The sequence below is a fragment of the Lethenteron reissneri genome, chromosome 71, assembly GCF_015708825.2.
Source record: "Lethenteron reissneri isolate LAM-NWPU_2019-01 chromosome 71, ASM1570882v1, whole genome shotgun sequence".
In the NCBI taxonomy this organism is placed as follows: domain Eukaryota; kingdom Metazoa; phylum Chordata; class Hyperoartia; order Petromyzontiformes; family Petromyzontidae; genus Lethenteron; species Lethenteron reissneri.
This window is the reverse complement of record NC_083849.1, coordinates 3,574,113-3,591,412: the sequence shown is the minus strand read 5'-3', so window position 1 is coordinate 3,591,412 and position 17,300 is coordinate 3,574,113. Positions and strand designations below refer to the sequence as shown.

The 17,300-nt window shown below is 43.4% G+C and overlaps 1 protein-coding gene across 2 annotated transcripts in view; it reads left to right on the top strand.

Annotated features, from left to right (window-relative positions):
• The window catches only part of LOC133361126 (zinc finger protein 239-like), a 29,239-nt gene extending 13,677 nt beyond the window's left edge, over nucleotides 1-15,562 (top strand). The window contains exons 2-3 of one of the 2 annotated variants that reach the window (XM_061579992.1): nucleotides 5,044-5,960; nucleotides 13,833-15,562. In XM_061579992.1, coding sequence (XP_061435976.1) covers nucleotides 13,873-15,054 — 1,182 coding nt within the window. In that variant the 5' untranslated portion in view covers nucleotides 5,044-5,960; nucleotides 13,833-13,872 and the 3' untranslated portion in view covers nucleotides 15,055-15,562. The remainder of the gene's footprint in view (nucleotides 1-5,043; nucleotides 5,961-13,832) is intronic. The other variant, XM_061579991.1, reaches the window with a different exon arrangement.
• Nucleotides 15,563-17,300: the final 1,738 nt, after the last annotated feature.

The following is a 17,300-nucleotide window of genomic DNA, read 5'->3' as shown; positions in this document are numbered from 1 at the left end:
TTCGAGTGTTTTGTTGCGCGAGGTGTGCGACCTGTTGGGTACAAAGAAAGTACGTACCTCCCCGTACCACCCGCAGACTGACGGTATGGTTGAACGTCTGAACAGGACGATTACGTCTATGCTGTGCCAACAGGTATGCGACGACCAGGTGGATTGGGACTTACAGGTACCGGGGGTACTAGCGGCCTATCGGATGGCACCCCATGCGGCGACGGGGTTTTCTCCATTTTTTCTGATGTATGGGCGGGAGGCTGATCCGGCCATGGACGTCCAACTGGGGATTTCACAGCCACGTGCGAAATCTAAATTGGCAGACCACATTAAGTTTAACATCGCCAAATTGGCTGAGGCGCGAGAGGCTGCGAGATTGAATTCATGCTCTCGGCAGATCGCGAACGAGCGATTGCATGAACGGAAGGTGCATACGCACAATTGGGAACCGGGCGATAAGGCCTGGCTGCATTGTCCACACGCACCGTTGGCTACGTCCCCCAAACTGTTGAGACCATGGAGGGGACCGGTGGAAATTGTGCGGGTTGCACGACCCCAGAGTATACAGATTAAATGGGGAAAACGCCGTTGGTACGTGCACTCCTCCCGACTGAAACCCTACGCGGCGCCGCGTGACCCCGGGTTGTGCCGTGACGACCGAGCGTGTGATGTGACCGTCGACTCGGGGAGGGATGTGTCGCAGGCTGATCCTCACGTGTCTCCACCTGACCCACCCCCAGGTGTCTCGGACCTGACGGCTGTTGACCGTCGGGAACCGGAACCCCGCGGCTCGCACGGAGCCCCGATGCCTGGCCCATGCCTTCCTGAACTGCCGGCGCTGCCGGATGGCCAACTGCGTCCTGTGCCGTACGACGGTCCGGCAAGGCGGACTCGGTCAAGGACGCAACACTTTTCATGAAAAAAAAAGAAAAAAAATTCTTTTTTTGTTAAAGCCCGACTTCGTTGCCGGCTTCCCCCTCTGCCGGGGTAATGTCCCGTTCAAGGGACGCTCGGACATTGGGACGCTGCATGAGTCGGAGAGAAAAGAAGAGAAAATGATTAAATTTTTTTTTTTTATTGTTACTCTTTCCGCATACACAGTATCGTTGCCACTCGCTGGATTGTGCATGTTGTTCTTGTTGCGGGTGTGGCGGTTGCTGGGTTTTGCGGATTGCGGTGTTCATGTTGTGTTGTTAGGGTTTGTGTTATGTTACGGGGCACACATGGGAGTGAAGGGGTGTTGTATGTTTTATTAGCAGCCGGGTCGGCTGCGAGCTATGTGGTAGGGGGTGATGTAGTGGTGGTATTGACGTGCGCCGGCAGTGATGGATCACGGGGCGCGGGGTTGGGCACGCGGTGTGGGCGTGGCATGGACGCGCGCGCCGGTGGTGAGGCGCGCTCACACAAGCTGGGAAAAGAGGATCGTAGCGAGTGCGCAGTGATTGGTCAGATAAGTGAGTACTCTCAGCGACGTCCGCAGGAGGGGTATAAAGGGGGACGCGCGAGAGCACTCGTGGTCAGTGTTAACCAGTTGAAGACCGAAGACGGGGTGGAGGAGGTAGGGGCCCTGTGTGGCTCGGAGCCGAGACTGGGGGGACCGTAGTCCGACGCCCGTGTGGGTCGGGACGGTGGTACCCAGAGCCGAGACGGGCACCCCGGCTGGGTGTGTCCCGGAAGGCTACGGGGCGTAAGAGCCCGTGTCAGTACAGCTGAGTGGGTGTTGGTCACCCGTGTAGCTGAGTGGGTGTTAGTCACCCGTGTAGCTGAGTGGGTGTTGGTCACCCGTGTAGCTGAGTGGGTGTTAGTCACCCGTGTAGCTGAGTGGGTGTTGGTCACCCGTGTAGCTGAGTGGGTGTTAGTCACCCGTGTAGCTGAGTGGGTGTTGGTCACCCGTGTAGCTAAGTGGGTGTTGGTCACCCGTGTAACGAAGTTGTAGCTGAGTGGGTGTCCGTCACCCGTGTAGCTAAGTGGGTGTTGGTCACCCGTGTAACGAAGTAGGGTGTTAGTCATCCGTGTAACTACAAGTTGGTGAAAATAAAGAGTGTGCTACCCGTGAAGTCGTCTCCTGCCGAGTTACTACTTTACATAGATAATAAAGAAGTTCAAGTGAGGTAATTGGTTTGGCGCAGGCCTCAGATGTTTTCACGATGTTTGATCAGTCATGTTACGACATGTTTTTGTATTGTTCATGTTCGTGCAATTTGTTAAATTGCCTTGCAAATAAATGCTTTGCTACCTGTTAAAGGCCAAATCCTTTCATGTAATGATTTTTACATGTCATTTATATTAGTTCACACAAACACTCCATCCACCTGTTCCTGGCCCGGCCCCTCTGTCAAATTTTAGAACCCATTGTGGCCCGCGAGTTAAAAAGTTTGCCCACCCCTGGCCTAGTCTCATATGGTGTTCGACCAGATGATGCCAAAAGGCGCAGTTCAAAGACAACTCGCTATCCGAGTAATGAGAGCTCGGGGTAAGCATCTACATCATGAGGCCTCCTTTGCCAGTACCAAAATATACTAATAGGGTTTTTCCCCTTTTTCAAAATTGACTGCAAGTATTGTGGTTAATGTAAACAGGATTCCTTGCAAAAGGTGTCAGTTTTGTTGCCAGAAAAAGGGGAAAACCCCTATTAATTAGAAACTAAATCTCTGCATTCTTAATTAATGCATATAGTGCCATAAAGAGGCTTGGGGCTTTGGGTTGTTAATTGATTAAATAATCAATGCCTCTGCTCACATTATTTGAGGATTTGTATGATTTTGGGCAGCCCTGTCTAAAGCTGTGTGACCAGGAGTCGGAGCAATTTCCTGTTCAACTTGGCTTATAACATAAATTCACCCTGGCCCCATGCATTACATTACATAGCATCTTCAATAACTATGTAGTTTGATAAGCACCCAATAGTCGTTTCAAAACCATTGCATTCGTTAGGGTTACAATGATACACGAATCGATGCCTGGTTATAGTTGAAGGATCATTCCCTGTTGGTCAACCATGTTACATCTGCTGTAAGTTAGTTAATTTAGTGTGTCTCTCTCCCTGCCTCCTAATTTTTTCAAGCTTTCGTACCGTACCACTCATCGTGCTACTCATTGACATGCTAATTTCTCTAACCCCTCTCTCTCCGCCCCTGCCCCCCTCTCTCAAGCTTTTTACACCTTGCCACTCACCGTTTCCACTCATGGACATGCTAATTTCTCTAACCCCTCCCACTCTCCCCGCCCCCGCCCCTTTCTCTATTTAAGGCCTCGACACAGAGGCATAGTTTCTTTTTGTGCCTATGTTTGCTCTCTCTCTATGTATCTCTGTGATATCTGTCTGCTTATATGTCTGTCTATGTTTCCGGTTCTGTGTTTAATCTCTCTTTCAAATTTAGCATTCTCAGGAAGAACGTAATCAACCAGATAGGGTGTTGACTGTTATGTTATCCGACTCTCTGTTGTATTACACTACATTTCTAAGTATACTAGATTTGTGTTTCTATTTAATTTATACCTAATGATGATTGCTTGTGTTGCAATCGAAACATCATATGCTAGTTGTTGTGTCTATACCCTTTTTTAAAATTAATATTAAGAATAATTCTGCCAACATATATAATATTTTTTTTAATAGACACAGGGCAACTGGAAGCGAACAAAGACGAGCAAAAACCCGTTCCCCCACTTCCACAGATGCGTGCACACCTCGCTTCAAAGGCCAGAAGGCAGGAAAGAGACAGCCATCAAATGTCATAAAACCTCCCAGAATTTCACACAAAAGAGGGGGAGGGGGGAGTTGCAAGCGGGAGTTAGGATAACACCCATTCTTCAAAAGGCCCTTTTACAATACAAAAAAACCAGGCGCCACGAAATATATATAAAATGATATTCTTAACAAAAAATAGCATTGACAACAAGAAAACAAGACGGGTTTTGAACCATGTTAAGTTAAACAAAGTTACCAACTTAGCCATGAAGATTAAGCAAACATTATCTATCCTCGCTCCAATTGGAAACCAGACTACAGTCTGCACCAGGGTCGTGAATCCTCATTTGTTAATTCAATACTGACATTATTTACCGTTAATAATTTTCTACGAATACGGGCCGAAGCATTAAAGAATAATTATGGCAGTCAGGGCCGCTCAAAAAAAAAAAACATTCCCTAGCCCCGGGATATCAGATTAAATAATAAGAAGTCAAATAATAAGTACGAAATTAGAGTGGGTCTCCTAGGAGAGTTAAGGGCGGAGAAGTCTATCATAATTAACCAACACGCAACACTCCAGGGGAAGCGAGCAGCTCACAGCCGTCTTTGTCTTCCCGAGAGGAACGACCACAGAGCAGGCACACAGCCAGGAAATGGCCCTCATAAAAGTTTGTGGCGAGCGGGCGATGGCTCGAGAAAGGAATTAACAGAAGCAGATGCTCTTAAAAAAATAAACACGCGCAGGGTGCTCCAACGACGGAGCACAGCCGTCTTTGTCTCCCCGTAGCACGGACAGCAAGATTTGTGCACGCGAGCAAATAACATTTCCCCATAGGGAGATCAAACCACGATGAAATACCGTGAACACGGTTACTTACAATCAAATCACAATAATACTAAGCAGCAAAGTGAGTCGTTTTAACTTCCAAACCAAACGAAGCGGTGTGAGACAGGGATAAACGCCCAGAGCGGGGGAGGGGATTTTAGAGCTCGCTTAACGCGTAGGCTTTCGCGACCAATATTATTCATAATCAAAAACGTGGATTATGATTTTGCCACCTCGGTGCGAACGCGAATCTCGGTCTGGTTTAGTTTGATGACTCATGTGACGCCGGTTCGCGAGGAAGCCCCCACCCCTCCTTCCAGAATTATTGCGGGCAGCTGGGTCTTGGAAGCACACTCAACACACACGGACAGACACACACACGGCACACGGACGCAGATGTGTCCACCCCCACAACGAAAAAGTTATATGGTCTGGCCTTTGAACAACTCGGAAAAACTGAGTGGATTTTCTCAATATAAGCCGAGGCAAAATCCATTCAACACAGATCTCTCCGGGGCTCCGGCCCCCACAGATCACCGGGGCTCAGGGCCCCCATCTCTCACCAGGGCTCCGGACTCATCTCATCTTAACGCTGACAACGAAGAAGCTCTTCCGTCATCCAGAATGACGATGTTCGCGGGGTAGCGACGTACATCGACAAGCTGAGGTCTGCACCACCTAAGAAGAATCGCTACCCTGAGTCACCGAGCTGCGAGTGAAGCTGACGGAGATTCCAGCTATAATTCTCATGAGAGAACTTAAACAACGAAGCCCCTGAAGTGAGGGCGGGAGAGGCATCAGCGAGTGCCCGTATGAAGCTGGCAGCTGCACGAACAAAGGAAAGCACGGAGAAGAGAAAGTGACAAGTGAAAACAAGCAATCAACCTGTAGAAAGGGTGGAAATTGCCAAGCGTCGACCAAGCGAGCATCTAAAAGGACGAGCAGCAGCGGATAAGCAACAAGAGCCATCTTCCATCGCCAGAGCGCTCCAAGCCGGTGAGCGCGCACAGCCGTGTCGTCCAGAGCCTGAGCCAACACAGCCTGAAGTAAGGGCGAGTGTCCGTGTGAAGTTGGCAGCGATCAAGGAGAGAGCGACAGCAGCACGCCGACCCGGGCGTCAACGAGCGTCGTGCCGAATCAACAATCATCCAGCAGTGGAGAAGCCTGGAGCTGCCACCAAGAGAGAGAGAGAGCGCCATCGAATGCGCCGTGTGTTTGATGCACACACCGACCAACACCTAGTGAGAACAGACAAGACGTCCAGCAGCGACGACGGAATCATCGCGCACCACGTCGGCAAGCGTCGTGCCAACTCAATCGAGCAGTGGAGAGAGGGAGCAGCACGGGCTCGCTGCGGCCACGCCCAAGCGAGAGGAGCTTCTCTGGCTGCTGGTTGTATCTTCCTCCACCCCACAAGCTAACGACACAACTCCCGGCTCTAAGAAAATTGTAATTAATTTTACAAGGGGACAACGCACATACAACACGCACACGAATAAGACTTTCAAAAAGTTATCTTTGCGTTTCAAAAAGGGTTGTCATTTCAAGGTGGTGCGTTCAATATCAACTGATCGTGCAAAGCAGTTGCTGCCGTCGAGTTACTTGAATAAGTGTTTTAGTCATTCATTTTCGTTAATTGCATAATCTTGCTCATGAATTTATTGACGTATGCTTTCGCCTGTGCATGTTAGAATATCACAGGTTTGTTTAGAATAAAATTGTTAACACAGAAGTATCTCGAGTGTTTCTTTCCAAATCCATGCAAAACTGTCTTATTCATAAGAACTGTATCCTGCGATGAGATATGAAATTGGAGACCTAACGTAACATAAACACACTAAGATAATCAGTAAATGTTTAATCAATGATAATCGTGTTATCCTGATTGATACAACTCTGGATAAACGAAACTAAGCTTAATTATCATAACTGCATATATTAACATAATCGCAAGCATTCGCATAAATTACTACGATTATCTCTGATTATCATAATTTGTGCATATAATCACACATTAACATAATTTATGCAATTTGCACATTTTTCGAAATTTCATTACTTATTATTATTTTTATAAAAAATTCATAATCCAACATATACAACAAGTATTTAATTTAATTTATTATTTTATCTTTATACGTGACTTTACCGAAAGAACCAAAGAATAATTCCTGTAGTCACGAAAGCTCCAAATTAAGTTTGAACCACTTCTACGGGGAAGTTTAAAGTTAGTTTTTTCTCTCTCTTTCTCTGGGTTTTTTCGTTGTCTCTCTCTGCTTGTGTATCGGTCTTCGTGACTGTGTTTTTTCAAATTTCACACTTAACTTCTAATTTAGCAATCTTTGGAAGAACGTAATCAACCAGGCTATGCGTTAATTGTGTGTTGACGACCCTCTGTGTTGCATTGCATTACATTTCGAAATTTTTGCTAGGTTAGTTAATTTAGTGTGTCTCCCTGCCTCCTAATTTTTTCAAGCTTTCGTACCGTACCACTCATCGTGCTACTCATTGACATGCTAATTTCTCTAACCCCTCTCTCTCCGCCCCTGCCCCCCTCTCTCAAGCTTTTTACACCTTGCCACTCACCCTTTCCACTCATGGACATGCTAATTTCTCTAACCCCTCCCTCTCTCCCCGCCCCCGCCCCCCCTTTCTCTATGTAAGGCCTCGACACAGAGGCGTAGTTTCTTTTTGTGCCTATGTTTGCTCTCTATGTATCTCTGTGATATCTGTCTGCTTATATGTCTGTCTATGTTTCTGGTTCTGTGTTTAATCTCTCTCTCAAATTTAGCATTCTCAGGAAGAACGTAATCAACCAGATAGGGTGTTGACTGTTATGTTATCCGACTCTCTGTTGTATTACATTACATTTCTAAGTATACTAGATTTGTGTTTCTATTTAATTTATACCTGATGATGATTGCTTGTGTTGCAATGGAAATGTCGTATGCTAGTATTTAATTTAATTTATTGTTTTATCTTTATACGTGACTTTACCGAAAGAACCAAAGAATAATTCCTGCAGTCACGAAAGCTCCAAATTAAGTTTGAACCACTTCTACGGGGAAGTTTAAAGTTAGTTTTTTCTCTCTCTTTCTCTGGGTTTTTTCGTTGTCTCTCTCTGCTTGTGTATCGGTCTTCGTGACTGTGTTTTTTCAAATTTCACACTTAACTTCTAATTTAGCAATCTTTGGAAGAACGTAATCAACCAGGCTATGTGTTAATTGTGTGTTGACCGACCCTCTGTGTTGCATTGCATTACATTTCGAAATTTTTGCTAGGTTAGTTAGTTTAGTGTGTCTCTCTCCCTGCCTCCTAATTTTTTCAAGCTTTCGTACCGTACCACTCATCGTGCTACTCATTGACATGCTAATTTCTCTAACCCCTCTCTCTCCGCCCCTGCCCCCCTCTCTCAAGCTTTTTACACCTTGCCACTCACCCTTTCCACTCATGGACATGCTAATTTCTCTAACCCCTCCCTCTCTCCCCGCCCCCGCCCCCCGTTTCTCTATTTAAGGCCTCGACACAGAGGCATAGTTTCTTTTTGTGCCAATGTTTGCTCTCTATGTATCTCTGTGATATCTGTCTGCTTATATGTCTGTCTATGTTTCTGGTTCTGTGTTTAATCTCTCTTTCAAATTTAGCATTCTCAGGAAGAACGTAATCAACCAGATAGGGTGTTGACTGTTATGTTATCCGACTCTCTGTTGTATTACACTACATTTCTAAGTATACTAGATTTGTGTTTCTATTTAATTTATACCTGATGATGATTGCTTGTGTTGCAATCGAAACGTCGTATGCTAGTATTTAATTTATTATTTTATATTTATACGTGACTTTACCGAAAGAACCAAAGAATAATTCCTGCAGTCACAAAAGCTCCAAATTAAGTTTGAACCACTTCTACGGGGAAGTTTAAAGTTAGTTTTTTCTCTCTCTTTCTCTGGGTTTTTTCGTTGTCTCTCTCTGCTTGTGTATCGGTCTTCGTGACTGTGTTTTTTCAAATTTCACACTTAACTTCTAATTTAGCAATCTTTGGAAGAACGTAATCAACCAGGCTATGCGTTAATTGTGTGTTGACAACAATTTGAGTACTCAAATTGTAAATGTTGTGGCTTCAACACACCGGTGGGCTAGAGCAGTGAACTATTTGTCTTTGTCAACGTGACACATTTTTACTGATTGGCCGTGTTGGGTGGTGGAGGGTTACGACACATTTATAAATTAACGCGATCTAAACCCAAAAACGTTGATTATGAATAACATTGGTCGCGAAAGCCTACGTGTTAAAGTGCTACTCATTGACATGCTAATTTCTATAACCCCTCTCTCTCCGCCCCTGCCCCCCTCTCTCAAGCTTTTTACACCTTGCCACTCACCCTTTCCACTCATGGACATGCTAATTTCTCTAACCCCTCCCTCTCTCCCCGCCCCCGCCCCCCCTTTCTCTATTTAAGGCCTCGACACAGAGGCGTAGTTTCTTTTTGTGCCAATGTTTGCTCTCTATGTATCTCTGTGATATCTGTCTGCTTATATGTCTGTCTATGTTTCTGGTTCTGTGTTTAATCTCTCTTTCAAATTTAGCATTCTCAGGAAGAACGTAATCAACCAGACAGGGTGTTGACTGTTATGTTATCCGACTCTCTGTTGTATTACATTACATTTCTAAGTATACTAGATTTGTGTTTCTATTTAATTTATACCTGATGATGATTGCTTGTGTTGCAATCGAAACGTCGTATGCTAGTATTTAATTTAATTTATTATTTTATCTTTATACGTGACTTTACCGAAAGAACCAAAGAATAATTCCTGCAGTCACGAAAGCTCCAAATTGAATCTGAACACCTGTTTTGTTGCCAGAAAACCCTATTATCATGTGTGGAAGGTGTCTAGACTCTGCAAAGCAGAGTGTCCATCGCCAAGGTCTAGTCCAGGGGTCGGCAACCTACGGCTCCGGAGCCGCATGCGGCTCTTTATGGGCTGCTTCTTGACGATATGTACGTGAGTACAGTATGTACTCAGATGCATTGCGGCTCTTGAAATACTGAATTTTGTACCGAATTGGAAAGAAATGGCTCTTCTTGTTATTTTGGTTGCCGACCCCTGGTCTAGTCCATATGAGACAAATTTAAGGCCACAACTTTGCCATTACCCCACGCACAATTCTAGTGGATGAGATCATTGATGAGGTAGAATCCGCAGTAAGATTCCTTCCACATGAGACAGAGATGACTACACACAAGGTTGCCAAAATAATTGAGAATAGGAAAGTACCAAAAGTAAATATTAGCTCGAACACGGCATAAGCCTTAAGAGAGCTCCGTTTAAATATAGATCCTGACAGCTGATAAAGGCCGCACTACTTTAGTGATGTCACTAGCCGATTATGATAATACAATTAAAGATGTATTAGAGGAAAGTACCTACATTAAAATTAAACAAGATCCAACTAATACTTTGGAACGTAAGACTACTGCAATCATTGCAAATTCATTAATCCCTTAGAATGAGCAATTCCTAATTAAGCCAAGGGCTTCAAAACCACCTAGACTGTATGGGCTACCAAAGATTCATAAAATCGACATCCCATTACGACCCATAGTACAATTGGCTCTGCCACATATAAATTAGCAAAATATATAAATAAACAAATACAGCCCTACATCTGTAGGACATCTTCATCCATAAGAAATTCAGAACATCTTGTGAATGTGATTAAATATATAAAACTTAACCCTAATGATATTTTGGTGAAATTTCGATTTAAAGCTTTCGTGACTGCAGGGATTCATCATCTTGGTTCTTTCGGTAAAGTCACGTAGAAGGGAAGTAATAAAATAATAAAAATAAAACATAATAAAATAATTCTCACGACGTTTCGGCCACAACGCAAGCAGCCGTCCTCAGGTGAAGAATGAGACAATGCCAAGCTAGGAGCTTATATATAAGCTGCGTTGGAGGTGGAAGAGAGAGCGCCTTAACAAAAGAATGTGCATATGAAGAGGAATTTAGCATATACATGGAAAATGCGTAGGAGGTGGGCGGGGGGGGTTTCAAAGTCATATTATGCCCATGCATTATGCAGGATCAACAGCACCAAGGGGGGGTGCAGGGATTAGCAGTAACAGAGGAAAGGAATGTTAATGATATGTAGCTGCAGTTACTCAACAACCACGTAGAAAACTAAAGTATAAACTACATAAAAAACTAAAGTATAAATTGCATAGCACCATCAGTATACTTACTATACTCTACACTAAGCTGAGTTACTAACAGCAAGTAATACATTACAATTCTACGTCGTAAAAATTATATAATATGCTTCCATCTAAACTTTATTCTATTGTATCACACGAGCATATACCGTACTATATACTGCCAACATTAAATTATATACTGTATTGCTGTAAACCAACCTATACCTTATACATTTAATATAACACTATGTATTATTCTACCCACCCTAATGTGTGTCGAAATGGTTTATTACGTCCTTCCAATGATTGCTAAGCCAGAATCCATCTTCTCGGTTAAAATTGTCTCTGTGTTTGTATATGTGGATCGCCTCATGAACGAATCTCTCATGATAGCCAGATGGCTTGCAGAGAACCTCTGTCTTGGAGAAGTCAATATCATGTGAGCCCACTGAGTTGTATATTAAATGTATAAGGTATAGGTTGGTTTACAGCAATACAGTATATAATTTAATGTTGGCAGTATATAGTACGGTATATGCTCGTGTGATATAATAGAATAAAGTTTAGATGGAAGCATATTATATAATTTTTACGATGTAGAATTGTAATGTATTACTTGCTGTTAGTAACTCAGCTTAGTGTAGAGTATAGTAAGTATACTGATGGTGCTATGCAATTTATACTTTAGTTTTTTATGTAGTTTATACTTTAGTTTTCTACGTGGTTGTTGAGTAACTGCAGCTACATATCATTAACATTCCTTTCCTCTGTTACTGCTAATCCCTGCACCCCCCCTTGGTGCTGTTGATCCTGCATAATGCATGGGCATAATATGACTTTGAAACCCCCCCGCCCACCTCCTACGCATTTTCCATGTATATGCTAAATTCCTCTTCATATGCACATTCTTTTGTTAAGGCGCTCTCTCTTCCACCTCCAACGCAGCTTATATATAAGCTCCTAGCTTGGCATTGTCTCATTCTTCACCTAAGGACGGCTGCTTGCGTTGTGGCCGAAACGTCGTGAGAATTATTTTATTATGTTTTATTTTTATTATTTTATTACTTCCCTTCTACGTGACTTTACCGAAAGAACCAAGATGATATTTTGGTGAGTTTTGATGTGATTTCGATATTCACTAAGGTTCCAGTGAGCGAGTCGCTTAAATTACTTGATACACTGTTAAAGAATACAGGTTTACCAAAAGATTTCGAAACTCACTGACCATTGTTTAAATAACACTTCTTATGGAGAGGCGATTTCTTTAAACAAAGGGAAGGAGCAACAATGGGCTCTCCTTTATCACCTGCTATAGCAAATCTGTACATGGAAAACTTTGAAACAAGAGCACTTACCGAGCACATTAAAACCATCCTTTTGGTTGAGATATGTGGATGACACTTTGGTTGTCTAGCCACATGGTAAAGATACACTTAAAGATTTTCTAAACCATCTCAATGCACAAAACCCAGCCATCCAGTTCACCATGGAAATGGAGGTGAATTACACACTCCCGTTCCTGGATATTTAACTTGGACATGGCCTAAATGGTAAAAGAACACAGCGTTTACAGAAAGCAAACGCACACTGATGCCTATCTGAATGCAGATTCGCATCATCACCCAGCTCAGAAATCCTCTCTTATCAAGACGCTCATACATCGGGCTAAAACAGTGTCAGATTGTGAAAGTCTAGTGAGAGATTAAACATGTTAAAGAAGCACTAAGACAGAATGGGTACAATAATGCTCAAATTAACAGCACTAAATGCCAAATCACGATCGCAAAGCAACACTGCTGAAAGCAATAAGATTGTTAAAACAATTAAAATACCATATATCTCAGGAGTAACTGACAAATTAGCCCGTGTTTTGCAAAAGCAAAACATTACAGTAATATTTGGTACAGTACACAAAATTCTAAAACTAGTAACTTGCACTAAAGACGAATTACCTAAATTATCAACAGAAGGTGTATATCGGATTAAATGTTTATGTGGCAGATGCTATATTGAACAGATGGGGCGTAACATTAGTATAAGACTAAAAGAACACCAAATAAATATTAAACTATCTCAAACACAACTGTTGGCAGTGGCATAACATGCTTGCCAACAGGGACACTCAATTGATTTTGATAACGTTGAAGTGTTGTGTAAAACGAATTACTACTGGCACAAAACTAATTAAAAATCCATTGAAATTGAGAGAAACAGAAATAACTTTAACCGCTCAGAGAGTTACAGGCTTAGTGCGGCCTGGAAGCGTATTATTAAATAATACATATTACAATTCCTTATAGGGGAAACAAATACTAATTAATGGATTACTAACGTAGCATATAATTACCATAACACATTACAACTGATTACTAATCTACAACTCACATCGTAACAATCGCCTGATTACCCCCCCACCTCAAATCGTTGCACCTGATGAGTTAAATTATGGCGTCACCCTGCTGCTGCTCTATTTAAGACCGGGAGCAAGAGCAGAGCCTCACCATTCTGGCGAATTGCCCGATGATGCTGGATGCAATTACCAGCGAAACGTCGTACTCAAAATTTTTAAATGTGCTGTCACTCTTCAACACACCAGTGGGCTAAAGTAGTGAACTATTTGTCTTTTGTCAACGTGACACTTTTTTGCTGATTGGCCGTGTCGAGTGGTGGAGGGTTACGACACAATTATAAATAACGCGATCTGACCCAAAAACCTATATTATGAATAATATTGGTTGCGAAAGCCTACATGGCTTTACCGAAAGGCCCAAAGAATATTAATTTATGCATTTTTGCAAAATACAAGTAGTATTATTTTCAACACCCTTTGCTACGTTAGCTGAATTTTTCTTAAATAAATATTCCTTTCGTAGCTAGACAGCCTAAATTGTGTGCTTGGAGTTTTGGGTAAACATTCACTTTGAAGATACTAGGGCTTCCGGGCATGTTTCTGACAACTTGCCCTCATTGTGTGCCTTAACAGCCCATGTGATGAATTGGGGAATATTATGAATATATTAATACGTCTAGACGTGTAATTCACATGTGACTGTGTATGTATTCATTCCTCTGCCTCGATACTGACGTAGATGGTGTGGATATTTTTTTCTGTCTGCAGCTGACGCTTCCTCTGTCGCTTCCTCTGCAAAATTGGTCTGATGGAGCAAAGGCACTCGGCGCAGCTCGATGCAAAAAGGCAACAATGCGACCAGCGTGCATACAGCACGGATCATTCTGGACATTTGACACAGCACCAGAGAACTCACACAGGAGAGAAACCCTTCAAGTGCACTGTGTGTGGGAAGGCGTTTTCACATTCATCTCCTCTTATAACACACCAGAGAACACACACAGGAGAGAAACCCTTCAAGTGCAGTGTGTGTGGGAAGGCGTTTGCACGTTCATCTGCTCTTGTAGAACACCAGAGAACTCACACAGGAGAGAAACCCTTCAAGTGCACTGTGTGCGGGAAGGCATTTTCATGGCCATCAGCTCTTCAGACTCACCAGAGATCACACACAGGAGAGAAACCTTTCAAGTGCAGTTTGTGTGAGAAGGCATTTTCAAGTTCATTTTATCTTAAAATGCACCAGAGAACACACACAGGAGAGAAACCCTTCAAGTGTAGTGTGTGTGGGAGGGAATTTTCAGTTTCATTTTATCTTAAAATGCACCAGAGAACACACACAGGAGAGAAACCCTTCAGGTGCACTCTGTGCGGGAAGGCGTTTGCACAGTCATCTACTCTTCAGACCCACCAGAGAACACACACGAGAGAGAAACCTTTCAAGTGCAGTGTGTGTGGGAAGGAATTTTCAGGTTCATCACAGCTTGAAAGACACCAGAGAACACACACAGGAGAGAAACCCTTCAAGTGCACTGCGTGTGAGAAGGCATTTGATTGGCCATCAGTTCTTCATAGACACCAGAGGACACACACGCATCAGAAGATCCCCAAGGAGTGTAGTCTGCAATCGACTTGTGAAAGTCAAAGTGCTGCAATGAGCCCATCCCTCCTGAAAAAAGAACCAGAAGTAAATTCCAGCTTGGACACTATGAAATGTATCGAGGTGAAATTTGAAGAGACGAAGGTGAAATGTGAAGAAGTGATGGTGACGAGCAAAGAAGTGAAGGTGAAATGTGAAGAAGTGATGGTGAAGAGTGAAGAAGTGACGATAAAATGTGAAAATGAAGATTCAACTCCAAAATCAGACCTTCACATCGATGGAGGCAACGTGAAGCAGGAGGAGAATTCTGACTGTGAAGCAGAGCGTGGCAACTCCCAGCAGTTTGTGGAAGTTGAGGTGTGGGTGGACTTCTTAGACAATACAGTCAAATAGAGTCCAGGTAGATGTGTAATCTTGAGACAATTAAGTCCTTTTAATGAAAAGAATGTGAAGTTGAACACTCAATTTCTAGGTTCAAACCTGCAAAGTAAGAGCGGCCAGTATTTGCGGACCTGGGGGTTGGGTAGATCTCTATCCAGGAGTCACAGCCAATAAGCTCCCAAGTATTCACAATGTTTTCATAATAATATTAGCATTTATCTGGTGCTTGCTTAATTGCCTCAGCAACTCGGAGTTTTGTATCACATCTCATCACAAACACTTGAACAGCATGTTGTATATACAGGTAGTCCTCTACTTACGATAGAGATGCGTTAGGATGACCTCATCATAAGTTAAAAATATTGTAAGTCGAAGATGGCCTAGCCTACCCAGGAGTCTTAAAGAATGGTGATAATTTAGCAAAATAGAGCAATTTACAGTACCGTACTGTATAAACTATATACTGTACGTTTTTATTAATTACAATACTATGCTTGGTTCTTTCGGTAAAGTCACGTAGAAGGGAAATAATAATAAAAGAACATAAATTTTATTTATTTTATTATTTCCCTTCTACGTGACTTTACCGAAAGAACCAAGAATATGAATCCCTGCAGTCACGAAAGCTTTAAATCGAAAAATAACAATACTGTATTGCACAGTAAAATGTAAAATAAAAAACAAGGTAAATTCTTAGCCTACCTATATGAACTGCAATTTCATAGAAAGTTTTTTCACGAAAAATCCTATCTGCTATAAACATTCCTTCGGAGTGGGCAGGTAGGAACTTGGTTGGAGAGTGCATTCGTGCGATCCTTGTCACGCGGCGCAAGCTGCGTGGGGCGGTGCGTCACGTGGTGCTGAGCCCGCCCGAAGCGCTCCATGAAATACAAATCGAGGGCGTGGCTATGCACGACAAACAGACGAACGAATAATCCCTGGTGGGCAGTGTGGAACTGTTCCTACCTGTAAAACTTTTAACATGCATTGAACGTATGTATCGTATCATGGTAACCCTAAAATGAAATCGCTAAAGCTATGTATCATACATGTGTTGAGTAGTTCCAATGGACGTACTCGGAGACGGAGGTAAATTAAGGGCTTTCGCCAGGGTTTATTAAAGCTGTTACAATATTACACAGGGTACACAACTCCCAGGGGCTAGGGGTGCTACTCTGAGTCCGGGTCCCTGCCGGCTAGCTCCGGTCTCTCTCTCGTGTCGGATCGTGGACTCTGCCGACTCCACCGACCGGAGAGAGAAGCACCTCTACGGCTACCACCGGCTTCTCCCCAGACTCCCTATTCGATCCCTCTCTCTATCCCTGGTTCCCTCTTCACCCTGTTTACTCTACCCGTTCCCACAGTGACCCCGCTTACGTCACGGGGTATCCCTTAAGTACCCTAGGAGACGTGACGTCATGTGCACTGTCCAGCGCGCGTGACCCCATGTCCCTTGACGTCATCGCACTGGACAGCGCACACGACGCCACTACTCTCTACTCCTCTACACATGCATTGAACGTATCGTAACGTATATTGTACTGTACTCGTCAAGATTCTGTCCGTCTGCATACTTGAACGATGTTCGGTTGTTGATGGCTACATTAACTTCGTTGTCGGAAGAGGATGGCGATGATAAAGTACAGTATCGTACCTCGTACGCTGCAGCGTTTGCCTGCCGCGCAAAATGTAAAATATTTAACAATTTTGTTGTATCCCCATCGTAAGATCGAAATATCGCAAGTCGTACCATCGTAACTGTAGGCCTTTTCCAAAAATTTATATTAAGAGTGATTCTGCCTATTTTGTAATAATTTTGATCGGGATGTAGCACTGGGGCACGGAAAGGGTGAGTCCCCCCCCCACTGCCTCCTCCCTTGCCACACAAGACAGCTAGAGGATAATTACTCACAAGCCTGCTGGGGAAGTCATAAAATGTAATAAAAAAACCGGCAAACCCAAGGGGGGCTAATGAGATTCTGCAGGTAATCCCCGGTTGACTTCAAGAGAAGGTCGCCATAAAGGAAACAACCCATAATAAAACAAACATAAGACGGAAACAGCAGGGGTCAAGAACCTCCCTTGGACTGTGAAATCCACCGAAGTGCAGTTAATCATTATGAGCTGATTGGGTTTTTTTAAATACAACAGTAAGGTTTGAAGCTTAGTTATATATTCAACCTCAGGAGGGGCCTCCCCCTAATATATCAAATACTACTCAAGAATTCCAAACCGTGACGTGAGTGCTGTGAACTCTG